Source organism: Leptopilina heterotoma, unplaced genomic scaffold (assembly GCF_015476425.1).
Source record: "Leptopilina heterotoma isolate Lh14 unplaced genomic scaffold, ASM1547642v1 Lhet_287, whole genome shotgun sequence".
Taxonomy (NCBI): Eukaryota; Metazoa; Arthropoda; class Insecta; order Hymenoptera; family Figitidae; genus Leptopilina; species Leptopilina heterotoma.
Window position 1 is genome coordinate 763,139 of NW_025110994.1, and position 14,088 is coordinate 777,226.

General features: G+C 25.0%; 1 protein-coding gene across 4 annotated transcripts in view; it reads right to left on the reverse strand.

Moving 5' to 3' along the window:
- Positions 1 to 14,088, reverse strand: part of LOC122504293 (nidogen) — a 40,589-nt gene that overhangs the window by 2,190 nt on the left and 24,311 nt on the right. Inside the window, exons 2-17 of one of the 4 annotated variants that reach the window (XM_043615338.1) lie at positions 13,190 to 13,468; positions 12,522 to 12,727; positions 12,230 to 12,321; positions 10,793 to 10,936; positions 10,059 to 10,292; positions 9,355 to 9,871; positions 6,830 to 6,996; positions 6,356 to 6,484; positions 6,139 to 6,240; positions 5,914 to 6,054; positions 5,340 to 5,477; positions 4,852 to 4,977; positions 2,993 to 3,115; positions 2,510 to 2,853; positions 2,003 to 2,339; positions 1,654 to 1,882 (exon numbers count right to left, since the gene is read on the reverse strand). In XM_043615338.1, coding sequence (XP_043471273.1) covers positions 1,654 to 1,882; positions 2,003 to 2,339; positions 2,510 to 2,853; positions 2,993 to 3,115; positions 4,852 to 4,977; positions 5,340 to 5,477; positions 5,914 to 6,054; positions 6,139 to 6,240; positions 6,356 to 6,484; positions 6,830 to 6,996; positions 9,355 to 9,871; positions 10,059 to 10,292; positions 10,793 to 10,936; positions 12,230 to 12,321; positions 12,522 to 12,727; positions 13,190 to 13,468 — 3,308 coding nt within the window. The remainder of the gene's footprint in view (positions 1 to 1,653; positions 1,883 to 2,002; positions 2,340 to 2,509; positions 2,854 to 2,992; positions 3,116 to 4,851; positions 4,978 to 5,339; positions 5,478 to 5,913; positions 6,055 to 6,138; positions 6,241 to 6,355; positions 6,485 to 6,829; positions 6,997 to 9,354; positions 9,872 to 10,058; positions 10,293 to 10,792; positions 10,937 to 12,229; positions 12,322 to 12,521; positions 12,728 to 13,189; positions 13,469 to 14,088) is intronic. The other 3 variants (XM_043615339.1, XM_043615340.1, XM_043615341.1) reach the window with 3 other exon arrangements.

The window sequence follows — 14,088 nt, forward strand, 5'->3', positions numbered from 1 at the left end:
TTTTTCGAGGAATTTTATTAAAATTATATTAAAAATAATTAAAATTCTGTAATAAGTTTTATTATTTATGAAAATAATTCAATTTATAAAAAGTATTTTATAATATAATATGAAAAAATTGAATCCTTGAAAATAATTATAATATTTCCGAAAATAATTGAATACTTGCGAAGAATTATAATTAAAATTTTTTAAATACATAATTAAATTTCAGTAAAAAATTATCTTATTTGTGAAAATAATTGAATTCTTGCAAAGAATTTGATTAAATTTCAGTGAAGAATTTTATTATTTTTCAAAATAATTGAATTCTTGCGAAGAATTTCATTAAAAATTTTTAAATAATTGAATTTTTATGAACAATTTTGTTATTTATGAAAATAATTGAATTTAGTAAAAAAATTCCTGAAAGTAATTGAATATTTCTGGGAAGAATTTTGATAATTATTAATATTATTGAATTCTTGGGAAGAATTTTATTAGAATTTTTTAAATAATTGAATTTCAGTGCAGAATTTCATTAAAAGTTTTTAAATAATTGAATTCTTGTAAAATTTACATTATTTATAAAATTAAAATTTTTCAAAAAAATTAGTTCACTACAGAATTTTTAATTAAAAAGTAAATTGAAAAATTCAGATATTTTTTTATTTATTTATTTATTTATTTATTTAAACGGTTCCTAGGGCTAATGAGCCCTCCAAGGAACAATATGAGAATACATTTAGATATTCAAAGATTTTAATTTGAAACCTTTTCAAAATTCAATTATTTCTAAAAATTCACGCTATAATGTTTTTAATATTCAATTGTTATTTAAAATTTTAACTGAAATTGATTTTTAAATCAATTTTTATCAGAAAATTCTACAAGAATTCAATAATTACATAATTAAAATTTTTAAAAAAATTTATTAAAGAATTATATGTTTCTTAAAATTGAACAATTTTTTTAATAATTGAATTTTTTGACGAATTTTAACGAAAATTTGAAGAATAATTACATTATTCGAGGAATTCGATGAAAATTGAATTAAAAATAATTGAAATTCTTCAATGAATTTTATTATTTATGAAAATAACTCAATTTCTAAAAAGTATTTTATTATTTATTAAAACAGTTGAATTGTTATCGATAAAATTTATAGAAAATTTATAAGTAATTTAATTTCTGTGAAATTTTGATTGTATATAATAATTAGATGTTTGCGTAGAATTTTATTAAAATTCTTTTTAAGTAATTGAATTCTTTTGGAAAATTTTATCAAACTTTTTGGAATAATTGAATTTTTTAGAAGACTTTTGTTATTTATAAATATAATTTGGAGAATTTTTGAGAATTTAAAAAAAATATTAATATAATTGAATTTTTAAGAAGAATTGTATTACTTTTGAAAATAATTGAATTTCTGCAATCGTTTGTAACTTCTCAAAAATTCTCCAAATTATATCGTACAATTTACGAAATTTTCGTACTTTTTCAAACAAATTGCCGACTTTACGGACGTTTTTTTAAAAAACTGACTTCTTCGAACTGCAATCAAATTTACGAATCTTTACGGGATTTACGGACCTAGTTCGAGCCTTGCTTTCTTCAAATTTTAATTAAAAGGTTTTTAATATTTAATATTTTTTTGATGATAATTTTAATTACCCGCGATGAGGATGAACTGCAATTCCTCGTGGATTAACTAAACCGGTTTTCACCAGGACTTTGCGCTTTTTTGTCTCGACATTGGCAGCTTCAACAGTTCCCTTCGCCGAATCGGTCCAAAATAAATTTCTAGATATCCAATCCATAGCAATGCCCTCGGCACTCGTTATTCCCGTAATGAAGTTGTCCACTTTCGATCCATTATAATTTAATGACATAATTCTGTTGCCTGAAAATGAAAGGAAAAAATTTCAAAATTGAACATTTTTGGAGATAATTTATTTTTTCAATTTCTTTCTATTTCTATCTATTCTTGTTGATTCTTATTTCTTCTCTTGATTTGACATACCGATAATGTCGATGGTATACGCTTTTCCATGGGCGCAATCGATGGCGACAGCAATTGTCATTTGATTATTTTGAACCATAATAGGACTTCCGGGTTTATCTCGTGTTGGGAAGAATGGAATTCGATGAATTGCTGTTCCCTGATTCACAAGTAAAAAGTTGGCCTCGTGTGTCGGAGTTGGTCTACAATTCATACCGTCGCCAATGTAGCCGTCATTACACACGCAAGTGAATTGCTGATGTCCTGCAGGCACACATGCTGCGTAATGAGAACAAATATTTGGATCATTTTTACATGATAATTGCGGCAGACAGGTAAATCCATTTCCATAGAATCCCTGGAAGATTCAATTTTTATTATTTAGTGCATAAAATAGTTAATAAAACATACTTTTCACTTTAAATTGTTTCAGAAAGCGCGAAAGGGAACAACATTAATAAGAATTTTTCCACAGATTGAAGAATTCTTGTAGAGGAAAATGAATATAGTAAAAAGTAATATACTCACCGGTAAACAAACGCAGGCGTAATTAGAAGCTGTTTGATTGTATCCGCAAACGGCATTTCTTCCGCAATTATTAACGACATTGCAGTTGATATGATCCTCGACACAATGAAGAATTCCATCTCCACGATATCCATTGACGCAAACACATTTAGAGCCACCGTCATGTGACGTTGAGCATTGTGCATTAATATGACAAAGAGAAGGATTTGTCGCGCAATCCGAAATCATACACTGTGAATCAACTTTACTGTATCCCTGAATACAGGAACATTCGTATCGTGAACTCGCTGGATTATATTGACATCTTTCGTTATTTCCACAATCTGGATGATCATCACATTCGTCTAGATCAAAAAACGAAAAAAAAGATATTAATTTCCCTCCTTTTAATTAATATCACATATATATTCACAACTTTTATTTTAATTTAGCTTTTGAAAAATTTTGTATAATAAAAAAATGGTTAAAAAAAATGATTGAAACCAATTGGTCTGCAGTCGGTGCCATCTCCTTTAAATCCTGGATTACAGACGCATCTAGCGAAGGAATCTTCATTTCGGCATGAGGCATTTGGATCACAAATATCGACCTCGAAGCAGGAGACTTCTGTTTTGGGACATTAATGAATATTCAGTTTTTATGAATTTAAAGAAATGTTCAACATACCCAACAAGCAGGATTCATTAATGAGAGATTGTCAAAAATTAAGCAGCGGTGTAATTTTTTTCAGGCTTCGCACTCAATAATTAATTTTAAAAAAGTAGCTATCGAAAATTAATTTTAACGAATACAAAGAAAATTGTTTTAGTCGATTCACAAAAATTTGATTCAACATTTTATTTGGAATTATGCCCTGAATGTTTCCTGATTTCAATCAAAAATATTTATTTTTATTCTAACCCTGCTTCTACATTTTTGAAAAATTTAATTATTTTCTAAATTTTTATCCGAAAAAAGAATATTATATTTAAAAGTAATTTCTAAAAGTAAACAAATAAAATTATTTAATAAAATTTTATTTAAATTGTTCACAGGAATTAAGAAAATAAATTAATAATTTTTCAAAGTAAAAATTTAAATATTATTACAGTTTTACAACAATTAAAATTTTCAACAATTTAAATTTAATAATATTTTAATATAAATACAACATTTTTAACACAAAATTTTAAAAAATTTAGATATTCAAAGATTGTAATTTAAAACCTTTTCAAAATTCAATTATTTCTAAAAATTCACTCTAATATTTTTAATATTCAAATATTACCTAAATGTTCAACTGAAATTCATTTTCAATTCAGTTTTTATTAGAAATTTCTACGAGAATTCAATTATTCAACATTAAAATAAAAATTTATTGAATAATTAAATATGTTTCTTAAAATTGAACAAATTTTTAAATAATTGAATTCTTTGAAGAATTTTAATAAAATTTTTAAGAATAATTACATTTTTCGAGGAATTTGATGAAAATTGTATTAAAAATAATTGAAATTTAGCAATGAGTTTTAGTATTTATAAAAATAATTCAATTTTTAAAAAGTTTTTTATTATTTATAAAATCAATGGAATTATTTTAGGAAAATTTATAAAAAATTATAATTGAATTTCTGCGTGAAATTTTTATTATTTATGAGAATAATTAAATGTTAGCGTAAAATAATTTTAAAAATCTTTATAAGTAATTGAATTCTGATGAAAAATTTTATTATTTATGAAAATAATTGAATTTTTGCGAAGAATTTAATTTAATTTTTTTTTATAATAATTGAATTTTGGTGAAAAAATGTATTATTTGGAAAAATAATTGAAAAATTGTGAAGAATTAAAGAAAGAATTCAAGAATTTATCAATTTTTCAAAAAATAATTGAATTTCTGAAAAGAAATTTTTATTTATGAAAATAATTGAATTTTTGCGAAGAATTTAATTTAATTTTGTTTTAAATAATTGATTTTTCGTGAAAAAATTTATTATTTGGGAAAATAATTGAATAATTGTGAAGAATTAAAGAAAGAATTCAAGAATTTATGAATTTTTAAAAAAAAATAATTGAATTTCGGAGAAGAATTTTATTATTTATGAAAATAATTGAATTCTTGTAAAGAATTTTATTAATTTTTTTTTAAATAATTTAATTCTCGTGAAAAATTTTATTTTTTGTGAAAATAATTGAATTCTTCTGAAGAAGCAAATTTCCCCCAAAAATAAAGAAAAAAGTATCTTTTAGTGTTATAAATTTAAAAAAGTATCCAAATAGTAGCAAATTGTAAAAAAGTAGTAAATAGTAGGTGGGTTTTAGTAGATGAGTGCGAAGCCTGTTTTTTTAAAATTTAAACGTACCTCTTTTATTGCACTCGATACCATCGCCTTCGTATTCGGCATTACACTGACAGCTATATTCCAAAGTGATTGTATCGTAGACGCAAGATGCATAAGGATGACACCTATTCATCACGTTGCAAGGTACTGAAGAAAAGCGTGTGCAATTTTAATTATTAGAAATTGTGTGTTTTTTTTAAAGGAAATTTTGAAACGTATGAATAAAATAAATTAGAGAATAAATAAAATAAATTAGAGATTTAAAAAAATAAATTAGAGAATCAATCAAATAAATTAGAGAATGAATAAAATAAATTAGAGACTGAATAAAATAAAATAGAAAATGAATAAAATAAATTAGAAAATTAAAAAATATATATACTTGACTTATTGGTAAAAAATTTTTCAAGTGCAAATTTCTTTGTAACATGCAAAAAGCGAGGTAAAAGAATGTTTTTCCTTTTAAATAAGCGACGAAGCACTTAAAAAGCCAAGCAAGAAATTCGTACAATGAAATCCAGAAGGACCTTTTGTCATCAAGTCGTATCCTTCTTTAGGGACGCAAACATCTTCAAGTTCCTCATAATCGTATCCCATGGGACAAACACAGTATTCTTCGAAGCATGCCGGAAGCGGACGTGCCAATACTAAAAATGCATCAGGATGCAGCATCCAAAGTTAATCGTTAGTTTGACCTCAAAAAAATTAATTTCTTTTCTTCTAGATTTTGTAATCAGCTAATAAATTTATTAAATTATTAAACAAATTATTAATTTGATTATTATCCTGATTATTATCTTGACTTGAATATTCACATTACTAATTATTATCTTCAATATTAATATTATTGATTATTATTATCTCCATTATTAATATTATTGTCCTAATAATCAATCGATATTTACAATTGATTACTGAACGTTTCATTTACTGAACGATTTAATTAAAGAACATACTCATTAGCGCAACATTCCACTTTTAATGACGAATAAATAATGTTCTACTCCCATTTGTTTTCCCGCAGTTGCCTGGCGATAAAGTAAACAATTGAAATTTATTTTTCTTAATTTTTTTAATGCTTACCGTCTTGATTTTCATCCGTTTGTCTGATGCATTCATTTTCATGATACGCCCAACCCAGTGGACACATACAAACGCCTTGATTACAATGAGGACCTGGTCTATCATCACTTTCCGATTCGGGAAAACAATCGTATCCATTACCTGGTAATTCAAATAATTATTATTTACTGGAATAATAAAATTTTATTTTTTTCTATTTTTATAATTTCTCTTGTTTCAATTTACCTGTGTAACCCGGTTGGCAAGTACAAACGTGAACTTGTCTATTTCCATCGTAACTGCAAAGGCCGTATGGTGAACAATTGTTTTCGACATTACAAGGTGTTGCTGAAAATTGATATCAACGGTAAGTTCACTTTCAATAAATTCAAGTTAAATTTGACTTGAACTAAAATTAATATGTTGTAAGTACTTTAAATTCAATATAACAAAAGTGACTCACATTGGGAAACTGGAGAGCAAACTTGATCAACAGTATCGTATCCAGGAATACAGGTGCATATTGGGAGACCTCCAATTATCTGACATTCTTCATTTTCCAAACAACGCGTCTCATCGCAAGTTGGTATTTCTAAAATAAATTCAATAAAAAAAATAAAAATAAAACACTAAAATTAAATGATACATAGGTCCCTGAATTTAGCGTCGACGCTGAGCGTCAATAAGAATTGTTTTTCGTTATGAAAAAAAATTCAAAAGGAAGAAAACTATTTTTTTGAAGTTTTTAGATTCAAAAAGTACTATGAAATTTTTTTTTAACTCTAGATGAATATAAGAAATTCTATCTTTAAAATTCTCAAATATTTTTCGTTGCTGAGCGTCGACAATAACTTCAGGTACATTAATTATAAAATTAACTGACGAGTAAAAATAAATTGATTATAAATACATAGTTAAAAAGCAGAGATGATCTTACTATCGCAAATTCGTCCATCCCCTTGATAACCAGGTTTACAATTACACGAGTGGCTTCCCTCGTTGTTAATACAATAAGCATCGGGAGAGCAAACGTGATTACCAGCTGTGCATTCGTTAATATCGATACAAGTCGCAGAATTATCTTCCTTATAAAGATATTGATATCTGAAAATTGTTCAATTTAATTATTTATACGTTTTTTAAAAATATTTTTTAATACGAGATGTAATTTTACTAAACATTGTCAGGACTCGAAATAGGTCCGTAAACTTTATTGAAGTCTGTAAAAGTCAGTTTTTTTTTAAAAATGTCCGTAAAGTTCGTAATTTGTTTGAAAAAGTACAAAAAGTTTATAAATTATACGATATAATTTGGAGAATTTTTGAGAAGTTACAAACGATTGCAGAAATTCAATTATTTTCAAAAGTAATAAAATTCTTCGCAAAAATTCAATTATGTTCAAAAATATTTTAAAATTCTCGTCAAAATTTCAATTATATTTATGAATAATAAAAGTCTTCTACAAAATTCAATTATTTCAAAAATTTTAATATAATTTTCCAAAAGAATTCAATTACTTAAAAAACATTTTAATAAAATTCTATGCAAACATTTAATTATTCTCATAAATAATAAAAATTTCACATAAATCCAATTATTTGCAAATTATTTATAAATTTCTTCGCAAATCATTCAATTATTTTCACAAATAATAAAATTATTCACTGGATTTCAATTATTTGAAAAATTTTAATAAAATTCTTCGCAAGAATTTAATTATTTTCACAAATAATATATTTTTTCACTGAAATTCAATTATTTAAAAAATGTTAATGAAATTCTCCTCGAGAATTCAATTCTATTAATAAATATCAAAATTCTTCCCAGAAATATTCAATTACTTTCAGGAATTTTCATAAAATTCTTTACAAAATTTCATTATTTTCGTAAATAATAAAATTTTTCACAAAAATTCTATTATTTTCAACAATAAAATATTTCGCTAAAATTGAATTTTATTTAAAAAAAAATTCTCGTCAAAATTTCAGTTATATTTAGAAATAATAAGTCTTCTCCAAAATTCAATTATTTAAAAATTTATAATAAAATTTTCTAAAAGAATTCAATTACTTAAAAAAAAATTTTAATATAATTCTACGCAATTACAAATATTTAATTAATTTCAAAATTTTTTTTTAAATTCTTGTTAAAATTTCAATTATCTTTATAAATAATAAAATTCTTCTCAGAAATTCAATTATTTTTTAAAAAATTGATAAATTCTTGAATTCTTTCTTTAATTCTTCACAATTATTCAATTATTTTCCCAAATAATAAAATTTTCCACGAGAATTCAATTATTTAAGAAAAATTAAATACAATTCTTCGCAAAAATTCAATTATTTCCATAAATAATAAATTTCTTCTCAGAAATTCAATTATTTTTTAAAAAATTGATAAATTCTTGAATTTTTTCTTTAATTTTTCACAATTATTCAATTATTTTCTCAAATAATAAATTCTTTCACCAAAATTCAATTATTTAAAAAAAAATTAAATAAAATTCTTCGCGAAAATTCAATTATTTTCATAAATAATAAAATTCTTCTAAAAAATTCAATTATTTCACAAAAAATTGATAAATTCTTTCCTTAATTCTTCGCAATTATTCAATTATATTCATAAATAATGAAATTTTTTACAGATATTTAATTATTTTCAGGCATAATAAAACTTGAAGATTTTCAATTATTTTTAATACAATTTTAATCCAATTCCTTAAAAAAATGTGAGTAATCATAGAAATGTTGTTAAAAATCGCCAAAAGAATTAAATTATTTAGTTTTGTATTTGAATAATTGAATTCTCGTAGAATTTAAAAAGAAATTTTAAATTCTCTAAATTTAAAAAAATTGATTTAAATAAGAATTACAGTTAAAATTTTAGATAATAATTAAATATTAAAATCGTTACAGCGTGAATTCTTAGAAGAATTTGAATTGTGTAAAGGTTTGAAATTAAAATTTTTGGAAATCTTAATTTTTCATTCTTTTACTAATAATTCTGTAGAATTAATATTTTTGAAAAAGTTTAATTGAATTTTTTTGTAATTATTTGAAGTTTTTATTTTCTAATAAATATTTAATTGAAGAATTTCCGAATACTCGAAATTTCGTAAAATTGAATTGAAAACAAAGGGATTGGAAAATTCTCAAAGAACTTCTTCAAAAATTATTAAAAATAATTGATTTACATAAAGAAGAATTTTAGGTAAAAATTGTAGATAATAATTGAATTGAAATTATGAAATGTTATAATGTTAAAATGTTATAAAATGATTTAATTAATATTTTTAAGTAAAATGTTTTCTTATTTGACTCGGACTGGTTATATTTTTGTCAGTAATTAATCCGTAATTTTTAATATTTCATTCGTAAAGTCCGTATTTTTAAATACATTCTCTTTGGTCCGAGTCCTGCATTGTAAACAAGCTCAATAAATAAAGTTAATAATCAATTTTACCCTGGATTGCAAACACATTTAAAATCGTCACCATCGACAATACAAGAACTATGTTCACTGCACGTGCTTCTTCCCTGAATGCAAGGATCCTCCTCCTCAAGTGGGGCAATTTTCGAATTCATTGCATAACGAATAATTCCTTCTCTCGCCTCATAAGTAATAACACCTCTCGAAAATTTCAATCTCATTGTCTCCTGTTCCATTTTCGGTGCGTACGCACATTCCGGAAAAGTGAAAATTTGATCCAATGTGTATTTAAAATCAGCCGGTACGCCTATTAATTTGTAAATTTTCTCCGAATTCGAACGAATTGAACCGGAATGAACACGTGTTAAAAGTTCATCGTAATCGGTAAATTCAATTCGTGCATCATTCTCCAATCGTGGAATTGTTCCTTTCACCTCGACATTGACTTTCAATTGACCGAATACGTCCTGACCCATGAAATAACTGCGAATTGTCACCTCATGTCCCGATGAGGAAAATCGTAATTCAGCCGTGTGATTGAATACTCCACCTGAAAATTATTTATTAAATGTCGGCAAATAGAAGTTTTTTGGTGAATTTTCTATTCAGTTAACTTCTTGATAAACTAGAAGAGAAAAAAAAATCCGATCCATCATTTATGTTCGGATAAATTTTCTCTTCTCGTATCTGTTAAATTGAAGAAAAGAAATAAAAATCTCGTCAAATTGGAGTCTAACCGGTAAGTTGAAATCCGTTTTTAGTTTCTCCAATCGGTTTGGCGAAGAGCCATCCAATAACGCTGCCTAGATTGCTAAGTAGTTGGAAGCTGGGACCAACGGCTTCCGGTACTCTCGATATAGCTGTATACGTTCTTCCGTCCTTGGTTTGAACGTAGCACTGAAGATCTTTATCCTCGAAACTTTCGCCATTAATAGTTCCTGACATTCTGCCAATCACCCTCAATGGTATATCTGAAAAGTTGACAAATTATATATATTTATCCTGACGAATCTTATTTCCTTTAACTCTTTACATATTTTTTCAAAATATTAAAAATTACAAATTAAATTTCTTTCTAAAAATCTATTTTTATTTACGCAGGTAACAAAACAAAAATCCCAAGAGAATTTTTTAGTCAAAAGGCTATGAAATATTCGTTTGAAAAGAAATTTCTCCCATTTTATTTTTAAGGGGTCGTGTAATGCATCTGAGAGCAAAAGGATTTTCTCAAAGGGTCTTACGACTCATTTCATACATGATGCATGGTCGTTTTGTACATAAATATACTGAGAAAAGTTGTTAGATGTCCTGGGCGTATCGCAAACTATGAATAGATTTCAGAGACTTTTTAAGTCTTTCCATTTCTTTATTTTTTTTCGTTTGTAAAATTTTAATTGCTTGAAATAGAAAAAAAAGATATTTTAGAAATATTTTCTTACAAGAGAAAATGTAATTTTAATTAATTCATTACCGATCGGCAAACAGGATTTTCCATTTCCAAAGTGTCCTTCTTTACAGTGACAACAGAATCCACTTTCGTAATCAACGCAATTAGCTTTACTGTGACAACTTGTCGCTCCAATCGAACACGTTTTCAACTGATTTGACATTGAATCTGAAAAATAATAAAATAATTAGGAAAAGCAAAATTTATTGTTCAATCTTGTGACGTTTTCCGGTGAAAGGATCTTGCTACAAATATTTTTAGTTGGCACAAAAATTTAATTTTGTTTTTCCCTGACTTTTCCCTAATTTCCAGACAAAATTTTCATTTTTTCCCTGACAATAAAAAAGAATATTCTTATTCACTCTAAAAATTATTAGATAGTCAAAAAAATGTTCTATTTATTTAAAAATTTCTTTAATTGGAAAATCATTCGAAAACATCAATAACTTCTTTTTGTAATAAATTATTATTTTTAAGAATTTTTAACTAAAATTCTTCTCTATAAATCAATTATTATTAATAATTTTCAAAAATGTTCTTTGAGAATTTTCAAAGTTATTTATTTACAATTCAATTTTACAGAAATTTCGATTATTCGGAAATTCTTCAATTAAATATAAAGAAAATTTAGAAAATAATTGAATTTTTGTGATAAATATTGTTACTTTTATAAATAATTTAAATTTTGACAAGAGTTTTATTAAAATTTTGTAAATCATGGAATTTTGGTGAAAAATTTTGCTATTTATATATTATATAAAGAATTTGATTGCTTTGGAAAATAATTGAATTTTCGTGATGAATATTGTTTTTTTTTGAAAATAATTGAAATTTTTACACGAACTTTATTAAATTTTTTGGAAATAATTGAAATTTTGACACGAATTGTATTTGAAAATTTTGAAAATAATTGAATGTTTGACTCAAAATTTTATTATTTATAAAAACAATTAAATTTTATTTCAAAAATTAAAAAAAAAAATTATTAATAATTGAATTTTTGCAAAGAATTTGATAGCTTTGAAAAATAATGGAATTTTTTTCAAAAATTTAAAAAAACTTTGAAAAAAATTGAATTTTTGCAAAGAATTTTATTGCTTTGGAGAATAATTGAATTTTTCTGATGAATATTGTTATTTTTGAAAAGAATTGAAATTTTTATGCGAATTTTATTGAAATTTTTGAAAATAATTGAATTTTAGATAAGAATTTTATCATTTATAAAAGATAATTTAAATTTTCATGAGAATTATAAAAAATTTTTGAACATAATTGAATTTTTGCGATTTTTTTTGTCGCATAGAGACCTTTAGCTCCAAATAAAGACCGAAAAAACTCACCACGTAAACTGTGATAAAAAAAATAATAAATAAAAGTAGAAAAATAAAAAATAAATTTTACAATAATTAAATTAATATAAAATTATAAATATATAATAGAAATATGAATAAATTAATAAACCTTCGACATTATCTGGTTGTTTGACATTTGCATGATCGCGAATTGGTCCAACTTGGAAAATCCAATGGCCAGGTCTATTAATATTGGACAATCTTGAAAAGAGAGAAAATAAAATCGATTAAAACAGAATCAATAGTGAAAAATAGAGTAAAAATAGTAAAAATAGTAAAAAGTAGTAAAAATAGTAAAGAAAAATAATTAAATGTAGTAAGAAAGAGTAAAAAATAGTAAAAAAAGCAAAAAACATTTTTTAAAACGTTAAATGAAAAGGCCGTGAAGAAAGGTATTTTACTTGTCGATGTTTTGAATTTGATCCGTTCCAGAACCGGTGAGAGCGTAAATTCTTCCCTCACTCATAAATCCAGCTTGAGCTTTTGCATCCGGAAGTCCATTAGGATGAGATTCTGCTTGAATCCATTGTATTCCATCACGTGGATACAATAATTCGACGTAAGAATGAGTTCCATTTGAGGATATCGCCGCTTGATATGTATTCACCTATGGTAATTATTTTTAACAATTATATTAATTTTCCTTTATTTTATAGTCAAAATAACTAATTTATTCTGCACATAATAGCTTTCTGGGTTATTTTGAAAATTACCAAGTATTGTTTTTTAAAACTAAAAATTTTCGTATAAAGAAATTATTAATCCTCATTTCAATTGTCGCAGTCTAACGTCAAATCGTGCGTCACCGTGCGGCTTAATTATCCCAATTAGTAAAAAATACCAGTAAAAGAAAACTGAAATGAAACTTAATTTTGACCGATAATTAGTGAGAACGATATTTAAGAAAATAGTGGAAAAATATAAAATGGAATATATAAATAAACAAAACAAACATAACAATTCGGTTAAATTCTTTAACATAACCTAAAAGTAAGTCAATTTAAATTGACACTTCGAGCACTTCAATTCGATTAATTCTTTTGGAGAATTTTTTGTTTATCTTTATTACCTTGTCACTTTTTTCATTGTAGTATCCAACGTCTAACCAGGTTGCAAGAAAAACGTGCGTCGGTTGAAATTGAAAAGCACCTTTGAAAGAATTTCTAACCATACCACCAGCCCTTGCAAGGATTTCCGGCGCATTTGTTTCAGTCCAATAAATCGTTCCTGATCCTCGAGTATCCACGTGAGTATAAAGTGGCGCTATCACGGGATCATCCAGTGGAAAAGCAATATTAAAAAACCTTTGCATCGACCTCGCGAACGACAGAACCCCATTTCCATTTACCTGCGAAATATTAATTTCTTGCAATATCTATTTTCCTTTTTTTGCTAACTCGAAGCAATTTATTTCTATTCTCATTTATTTGCGAATAAAAATCCCTTACAAAAAGAATTTAGTATTTTTATACAACAATAACAATAACGTGCAACGCGCTCTTATAAAAAAAGGTATTAAGAACTAAGAAGCAAAAAATTTTAGGTTATGTTTACAACTTTTTGACGCACATCGGTGACACGACCTTTTTTGGGAGTAAAAAAGAAATAGAATCAATGACTACTGCAAATTAACTAATAACTCTGAGTTAAATCCAAAATATTCCATAAAAGTTGATTTTAAATTTATATATATAATTAAAAAACGAACTTTTAATCAAAAGATGATAATAAATCTATAACGAATCCAACGAATCTAATACAAACATAACCTATAATTCGTTTAAATTCTTGAATGTCTCGCACGTAATAATAATTTATTATAATAATAGTAATTCAAGTAATAAAATTTATTTAACTACTGTTTTTTATAGTGTTAAAATAAATTCGTTTTGTTTCAGAAGAAGTAGTTTCCGCATTTGACGACGTACAATTCTGTATTCTTTCAAATGAATTAAATTATCTCCGTTT